This window comes from Dioscorea cayenensis, chromosome 20 (assembly GCF_009730915.1).
Source record: "Dioscorea cayenensis subsp. rotundata cultivar TDr96_F1 chromosome 20, TDr96_F1_v2_PseudoChromosome.rev07_lg8_w22 25.fasta, whole genome shotgun sequence".
In the NCBI taxonomy this organism is placed as follows: Eukaryota; Viridiplantae; Streptophyta; class Magnoliopsida; order Dioscoreales; family Dioscoreaceae; genus Dioscorea; species Dioscorea cayenensis.
In genome coordinates this window covers 30,153,091-30,162,221 of record NC_052490.1, presented here as the reverse complement: position 1 = coordinate 30,162,221, position 9,131 = coordinate 30,153,091, and the positions used below count along the sequence as shown (strand labels likewise).

General features: G+C 33.2%; 1 protein-coding gene across 1 annotated transcript; it reads left to right on the top strand.

Annotated features, from left to right (window-relative positions):
- Window positions 1-3,323: 3,323 nt before the first annotated feature.
- Window positions 3,324-8,675, top strand: LOC120251558 (IAA-amino acid hydrolase ILR1-like 1). The gene is made up of 5 exons (XM_039260116.1): window positions 3,324-3,690; window positions 4,733-4,858; window positions 6,524-6,838; window positions 7,443-7,571; window positions 8,011-8,675. The coding sequence occupies exons 1-5, from the start codon at window positions 3,367-3,369 to the stop codon at window positions 8,419-8,421; spliced, it is 1,305 nt and encodes a 434-aa protein (XP_039116050.1). The 5' UTR covers window positions 3,324-3,366; the 3' UTR covers window positions 8,422-8,675.
- Window positions 8,676-9,131: the final 456 nt, after the last annotated feature.

Here is a 9,131-nt window from a genome sequence, read left to right as displayed (position 1 = left end):
AATTATAACAAAATGAATAGTAAAATAATGTTTTTAATTTTTATTAACTTATGTAATTAATATTTGTGTTAAAAAACTTAAGTGTAATTAATTATCCTATATATGCGTATGTCACAAAGAATACTAAATTTCAAAGAAGTAGTAGAAGAAGAAGAAGAAGAAGAAGAAGAGCTCATGTGCCTTGTTTGAATCTTACCCCTTATAAATCTTGGACAGGTGTATCCACCAAGTCCATCCAAAACCCTAAAAATTCATGGAATCAATAAATGAGCTGTATTTATTCTTCGGTGATGGTTTTACATATTATTATTATTATAATGTCCTTTTTATTATGATATATTTTGGTGCCTATTATTTTTGTGCTCTTTGCTTTATTGGTTTTTGTAAATCAAAATCCTATTATTCAGTTGGATTTTTTTTTTTTTTATGAATTTGTGGACAAACCATGTCATCAGTGCGCAAGCAAGGAGTTAATACTTGAACTCTTTTGATCCCGTACTAATAGATCAAGAGGTCTTTAGCTCACTTGAAAATTTATACATTCTTATTTTGATTCACATTTAAACCTAATTTTCAATTTTGATATATAAAAATTTAAATATATCTTGCCAGAAGATCAAATTATCAATTAGACTTGCGTGAGCATAGATAATAAAACAAGATTAAATTTATTAGTCAATCATTAAATAGCCTAATTTTATGACACAAAAGAGCAAGAGGAAGGAAAGTGTTTGAATCTTTCCCCCAATAATACTGTCCATGGACTGCATACTTGGACAAATACTATTTATTAGTACTGGAGTTAATAGGTTAACCCTTCTGATCATGTACTAATAGAGCTAGCAAGAGGCCCTCAGCACACTTGAAAATTCATTTTTATTTTAATTCACACTTAAACATAATTTTAAATTTTAATATATACAAACTTAAATATCTCCTGCCAAAAGACTACAATATCAATTAGATTCGTGTGAAAATAGATAATATAGAGAGATTAAATTTGTTTGTCAACCATTGGATAGCTCAATAATATGACACAAAAGTGCAAAAGGGAAGGACAAGGGTTCAAATCTTTTCCCCAACAGTACTGTTTATACTGTTAATACACTATACACTTTGGTAAATACTCTTTATTAGTACTATTCAAGCTTTCGATGTGGGTCTTCTTTCAGCCTAACTCCAAGGTTGCAGAAAGATTTTTTTAAGTTAGGAAACCACCATAACTGGTGTATTTTTAGACCTATTTGTCTCTTAAATAGGGGTGTTTATTACATATTCATAAAAAATAAAAATAAAAATAAAAAGATAACATTTATTATTTTAGTTATTTTATAATTTATAAATTTCAACTTGTTGGTTAAGAAGTTTGGGATGTGTGGCATTATACATGAATAATAAAAAATAGATATAAAATATTAGATTAAATACTATAAAGTGCCTCCAATCTTTTAAAAATGAATAAAAAAACATATATCTCTGGAGCACTGCCATTTAACAAACGGTGGTTGTCAGTATCACCAACTAATCCAACACTCTGTTATTGAAGTGGAGTTTTTATTTATTTATTTATTCATAAATAACTAGTCTTTTTTGTCCCTCTATAATATTTCTACATGCATTTACGAGTAGAGGGACAAAAAAAAAAGATAGAAAAAAATAGAAGGATCAGTTAGAGTATTATATCAAAAATATACATGTAGAAATATTATACTAGAAAGTCAATAATTTAATATTTTCTTTATCCAATTATTTTATTATACTAGAAAATATTATATTAATCAAAACAAAGTTTATATCTATTATTATTTTTTCACAAGTTAACAGGCTGTTAAATAATGTACATCAACAAATAATTTTTTTTTTATAAAAAAGAAGTTCTTTATATTTTTTTTTTAACTTGCTATGATTATTGTTTAATTAATTATATTAAAATTAATAGAATTGATACTTCATGTTTTTTACTTAAAAAAATATTTTTAATAAAATATTAATAAATCACTTTGGGTCCTATGTGAGTTAAGATATAAATTCTCTTTCTCAATAAAATACGAACACTTAAAAAATAAAATTAAATGTTAATGGGCGATATAAGTAAAATTAATACGCATGAACTATAAAAGAATCATAAAACATTAATAAAATCTTTTCAAGAATATGTATCATTGTACATTTTTAAGACCATACATATGAAAGAAACAATTAAATACATGTCCTACAACATTAAATACATATATCTTAATAAAAGCAATAATGTATAAAAAAAAAATGATTTGCTTCCCCTTTTATCTATAAAAGAAAGATGAAATAACATAATCAAAGTTGGAAGAACATGTCTTTTATTTATTTATTTTTATATTCATATTTTATTTATTGAGTCCAGGATAAGTTTCCACCATAGAACCCAAGTGGCCGGACCCACAAAAGTCTCTCTCATGTTGGAAGCGGATGCCAACTTGATCTCAATGATCATTTCCATCACGTGCCCTAACTTTCTTAATTTCTTTTTTTTTATATATATATATATATATATATATATATATATATATATATATATATATATATATATATTCACGTGTTTTCCAAAAATAATTAGTACAACTTAAATTGTTATCTAAAAATGAAATTTTTTTAAAAAATGACTTTTTAAGCCATAGCATGCATATTCTAATAATTGAATTTATAAAAAAAATTTAAATAAATATTTTAAACAAACACACAAATCCGTTGAGATATTTTTATCTAAAGAAACGATAAATGATAATCCCTACAAAACAGAATAAAAAATAAAATTCTTAAAATCTTTGTCCACTTATTTATATTTAAATTATTAATTTTTTTTAGAAATATTATTATCTTGTTTTAGTTGAACAGTTCAATTAGGTAGACTTAAATCATGTTGATGAAGATTAGTTGACAAAAGATATTTATCCAACACAATATATTCATATATTGTTTATTTTAAAAAATAATTAAAAGAAAATATAGTATATCTAAAAGTAAAAAAAAATGCATAAACCCACATCCCAAAATCATTTAAATTAAATTATAATTAACTTTTTAAAGATTTAATTTTTAAGGATTTTTAGTACGTAGAGAGAAACTGATTAAATTCTTGTGATCTCATGATAATCGAATCCAATACACAGAGTCCCATTTTCGCACGTGCGAATAATAACCGTACCAAATCTCAGCTGTTAACTGTGAAACAGCATTTCCGCATTTCTCATACACGTTTCGTCCGTCCATTGGGTGAAACTAAGTGGGGCCCACTCTTCCACCATTTCTATAAATATCGTAGAACAGCACCGAAGAGAACCGGAAACATTGGAGACGGGGACGGCGGAGGTGCTCCTCGGAATCACAACGATGAGTTCCCCAAATCCCTCGTTTTTGATCATCGTGGTGGTCCTCGTCTCCGTCTTGCCGGCGAATTCATCGCCGGATTTTCTCCTCAGAGCTAGGGAACCGGAGTTCTATGAGTGGATGGTGGGCGTGCGGCGAACGATCCATGAAAACCCGGAGCTTGGCTACGAGGAGTTCAAGACCAGCGAGCTCATCCGGAAGGAGCTTGATGCCATGGGAGTCTCGTATAAGCACCCCGTTGCTGTTACGGGGGTTGTTGGCTTTGTTGGAACCGGGAAGCCGCCGTTTGTTGCTTTGAGGGCTGATATGGATGCTCTGGCTATGCAGGTTTTTTGGCCGTTCTTCTTTGTGATTTCTTATGAGTTTGTGTTTTTTAAAAAGGGATTTTTATTGTGTTTGTTTGCCTTATTGAGATTAATTTGATTGCTGTTTGGATTTGACGAAAAAATAAAAAATAAAAATAGAAAGTTTTGTCGGAAATTAGGGATCTATTTCGGTGTTACTTATGGTGTTTTTCTTCTGATTTGAATGGGTGCAATCTTGATTTGTCTCTCCCTTTTGATCGATTTGCTAGGCCTTCAAAATCTGGCGTTTTTATTATGAATTTGCTCCTTTTTTAGCTCCGATTTGACGCCTGATGTTAGCTTCACTGTTTTTCATGATTTACCTTTTGTTTTGAGTTCAAATGTGCTGTGCAGGAGCTAACTTGTATCTTGGTAGTTTTCCATGATTTTGGTGATTTTTTGGTTGGTTGGGATTGTTGGCATAGTTTGCTGGGTTCCCTGTGATGAACTTCAGCTTGATGCTTTGATGGGTTTTCTGCAAAATTTCTTTGGACTGTTTTTTTATTATTTTAATTTTTTATTTTTGCACTTGACCTTATAGCTTGATATGCATCATAAGTTTATTCAAATGGTTTTACTGGAAAGGAACTGAATTTCCATCTTTCTCCTGATTGAATTTTCTCTGAGTTAATTCACCTCTAAGTTAATAATTTTCATTGGGATGTATAAGCTTTTATTCCTCTTAGTTTGTATATATATATATATTTCTTTGTTTAGTTTCCTACTGTCGGCATGTATCTTGACAGTGTTTTGCTGTTTTGGGGTATTGTTTGGCATTGAGGAGCTTTCTCAATGATTTAGAAAAAGAATATGGAAGAATGGGCACTGGGTCTGTCTCATCTGGTTACCATATGAAGGATCACACTTGCCCTTTTTGCAGGGTGTTACCAAATACTCATATTCAGGATGGGTTTTTCCAACAGTCTGTATCTAGCATAGTGGCATTTGTCTGGAAATTATTTAAGAGATGATGGTTCTTTTACTTTGGGGGTTTATTCTTATTTGCTAATTCCTAATGTTGACAGGAGAGCGTGGAGTGGGAGCATAAGAGTAAAGTTCCTGATAAGATGCATGGCTGTGGTCATGATGGGCATGTTGCAATGCTGCTTGGTGCTGCTAAGATCCTTCAGGAACATCGCCATGAAATAAAGGTTTTCCTTTGATGTTCTGTCAGTTTGAAATCTTCAAAATATTCTATAGATGATCAATTCACAAAAATAGAATTTGGCATGTAAAGTTATGAAGTAAAGGGGTATAGAAGTAGTTGACACTAATTATGTTCTGGGTAATAAAATACGTTTGATTGGAATTGTGGTTTTTCCCATTTTAATGAGACTTGGATGCTTAAGTAGGTTGTGTTAAGCAGTGAGAGTATAAAACTATCTCAGGCTGTAGTTTGGTTTTGCTGGATGGAGCTTGTAGGATCTATTTCAATTTTTCATTGTTCAAGAAAATGGATTTTATTTTACAAGTGCCATTCATTTCATGGAAGTTGTTTGGTAACCATCCTCTTTCTTGGAGTTCTTTGTCATACATAACTTGGCTGAACTATAGCATGCGCTTTCCATTTAAGAACAGGGTTATCATAGATCATATTTTAGTGATTTCGCAATAAAGAATAAAGAATGGTGTAGCTATTGCTCGTGAGATTCTATCCACCAAAGTTTTTATGTTGCTTATATGGAGCATATCAAATATTGTTCTGGTTTCTTAAAGAGACCGTAGTTTAACAACTTAATTTGATGAGGTATGGATAGTCTATTTATTCATCAGTACCTTTTGAGGACCAGCGTTGGATGGAACTTTCTGCAAGTGGGCATCTCCACAAAACCTAGAAAGCTTGGTGGTGGGTCATAAGGTCCAACTTCATTGGCTCCTTATTAAGGATATGCTGATATGCAATAGTCAACAGCCACCTAAAGTTGTCAAAGGTAGGGAAAGGTCTTGTATTGGCGTATAGATGATGGACATTGACATTCGATCACCACAATGCTTCTTGCGTTATCAATTTAAAGTTGATTCCCTAGTTTGTCTTTTTTCATCTCGTATTCTCTGAAATGTTCACACGGCTTCAGCTAAATGCCACAAACTTATTGGCATTGACTAGTAGTTATTAAAGATATCTGTGACTTAAACTGGTGTTCTTGGACAAGGTCCATCTTAATTTGTGTCACATGTCACTGCACTTTTCTTCCTGACCTGTCACCAATTTAGTAGATGATTATAGAATAAGATCACCAGCAAAAGATGGAAAGACTATTTTGAGGCAAAACCAAGACTATATAATTGTCTAATTTTGTGAGCAAGGCATTTGCCGCTGAACTCATGTCAAGGCCCCCAGAAAGCATAATTTGCAGCAGAGGCTGTATAAGCAGAAGTTTGTTTCATCATGAGTGGTTGCTTTGTCGCTTAAATTTCACCTGCCTTATTATCCTTTACTAATTGAAATAGGCTAGATATATTCTCAATTGCATGACCTTACTTCCAACAAATCAAGCAGTGAATAAATTGGTTTAAGGTTCCATGCGAATTGTTGAACTTTTCTCCCTGTATCTATCTCATTATTCTGTATCTGCATAATTTTTTTCCTGCCCTTTTAATTTTTCCCTGTGTTAAAATTTCCCTAATGTTATATGATTTTCTTATTATTCTGGAAATTTTTTTTGCTGTTTTGTTTTTACTTCTGCAGCAAAAAATAATTCAATCTTTGTTTGAAGTCATCTTGAGTATTGCATGTGAAATTCTTAAGTTATGTTAAACGCAAACCTTCAGAAAGATTTGTCTGCTGGAATATGACTTTCTTGTCATTGCAATAGGGAACAATCATCCTTCTGTTTCAACCAGCCGAGGAGGGAGCTGGTGGGGCGAAGAGAATGATAGAAGCTGGAGCTGTGGACAATGTCGAAGCCATTTTTGGCTTTCACTTGGCTGCAGATGGCACAGTTGGCACAGTGCAATCCAGGCCTGGACCGATTATGGCTGGGAGTGGTTTCTTTGAGGCAACAATTACTGGAAAAGGTGGCCATGCGGCCATCCCTCAACATACAATCGATCCCATTATAGCTGCATCCAATGTCATCGTAAGCTTGCAGCATCTTGTTTCACGTGAAGCTGACCCCTTGGATTCGCAGGTAATATACATTGTACATATAAATATTTATTTGGCAAGCTATCTAGAAATCTGCAAGTATATCTTGTCTCGTATGCTTTATTATGATTGAAGCTGGCAGCTTCCTATGATATTTTAATTCAGTTTCTTCCCCTTTTTGGCAAAATCAATAAGAATAGGAACAAAGCATTATGGCTAGAAAGAACTAGTGAATGATGCACATGCTTACTGATATTCTAGCGAAGGAAAATTTGTAGAGATTGGTCTTTTGAATGTCCTTACATGTCTCACTGCTGGATTGCTTATAGATTCTTTGTGTAATCAGATCACATGGTCTAAGATCTAGCCTAGATTTCTCAGGTTTGGATGATCTACTGGCCTGGTATCGGTTTTGTTAGATTGCATAAATCTAAAATTGATACCTCCCTATTAATCATTTCTTCATATGCTAGTTTTAGTATCTGATACATTGGTTCGAAATATCTTTGTTCTGAAGGTTCTGGCCGGTGTAGCCATATGATCTGCTTGGAGCTAGGGAGCCCAATACCTCATATGTTATGCAGAAATAATTGGTATAAAACTGCTTATGCCTGTTATTGATTCAACTTCGTTGTTTCTCTATACAGGTGGTAACAGTTGCAAGATTTCAAGGCGGCAGTGCGTTTAATGTCATTCCAGATTCTGTTAGCATTGGTGGCACTTTCCGTGCCTTCTCAAAAGAGAGCTTCTTGCAGCTGAGACGGAGAATAGAGGAGGTAATGGATTTTAGTGAATATGATGAGAATTTTTAGTTGTGTGCTTTGGTTCACACATTATCAATGAACTTGAAATCTTGTCACTTGGTAGGATTAAACATTCTTGTGTGCTTGTTGGTAATACCTAAATTGTACCCTGAATTTTTAGGCTGTCATGTGTGAATGAATTACATGGTTCATCCTATATCTCCTTGAAGATCAATCTGTTACATTATTTTGTTTTCTAATATATCCCAACTGGGATCACCTCAAGTTGAATAGGACATACTTGAACCACACCTCCTTTTTTTCATTGTTTTTGTTTCACCACACTGCCCTTTTTCTTAATGTTAATAAGTTTGCAACATTGGGGCATCACTTTATATGTAAGATCTTAAGAGCTTTCTCAGATAGTGATCATTAGTTTTGATGATTTCCATTGTTTTGCAAATGAACACAGGTTATAGTAGCTCAAGCGGCAGTTCAAAGATGTAATGCAACCGTGGATTTCCTCAAAGAAAGACAGCCTTTCTTCCCTGTCACAGTAAATAGCAATGATCTCCACGAACACTTCGAGAAGGTTGCAGGGGAATTGCTTGGATCCAGCAACATCTTGGACAGGGTGCCACTGATGGGATCTGAAGACTTTGCTTTCTTCACAGATGCCGTCCCGCAAACATACTACTACTTTGTAGGGATGCAGAATCATTCCCATGCAACCTTAGCGCCTGCGCATTCCCCGTATTTTCAGATCAATGAAGAAGCACTTCCATATGGAGCAGCTCTTCATGCATCCCTGGCCTTTCAATACCTCTCTGAATCCCATACTTCTTCTCCAGTTGGTGAGAAGAAATTCCATGATGAACTGTAATAATTCTTTTTTCTTTTTCTTTTTTTTTTAGTTATCTTAACAAATTGGAGATTGAAATCCTTTAGCATTAGTTAGTTATGTTTTGGGCTCTTTTTTTTTTCTTGCATGTGTAACCAGAGAAGTCTGCTGTGTATATTTGAAAGGTGCATTACTTAAAAATGCAGAAACTCGGCTTCTCTGGTTCAGCATTGTATTTTCATCTTCTCTCTGATTTAAAGGAGCTATTTTTCTCAGCAAAAGAACATCTTATATTTTTTTCCCCATATTTGATTTTGATACTTGAATTTGTTTATACCATACTCATATTTTACAAGTACAATTTATTGCATCAGTTGTGAATTTCAAATTATACTGCTGTTGTGTTACTTGTGCTTACTGATAAAAGGAAGCTTTCTGGATCATAGGATGTACACTTGGTTTGTAAGTTTCTTCTGGGAAAAGTAATTTTTCATTTGTTTCTTCTTGTGAAGATGACTGGTTGGTACAGTTGGGCCGTGACAGAGTTATCAAATGATCAGTCAAACTTTTATTTTTAAATTATTTGCTAATAATAATATGGCCCAATAATGAACACTTGTGTGCATATGATGGCATACTCTTTGGAGTTACTTACCTTTAAATGGTTGCATTTATATATAACTCTGACCAAATTCATTTTTGTATGTTTGCCATGTGTCGAGTGTAATTTTTTTGGGTGGGTACTTAACTTT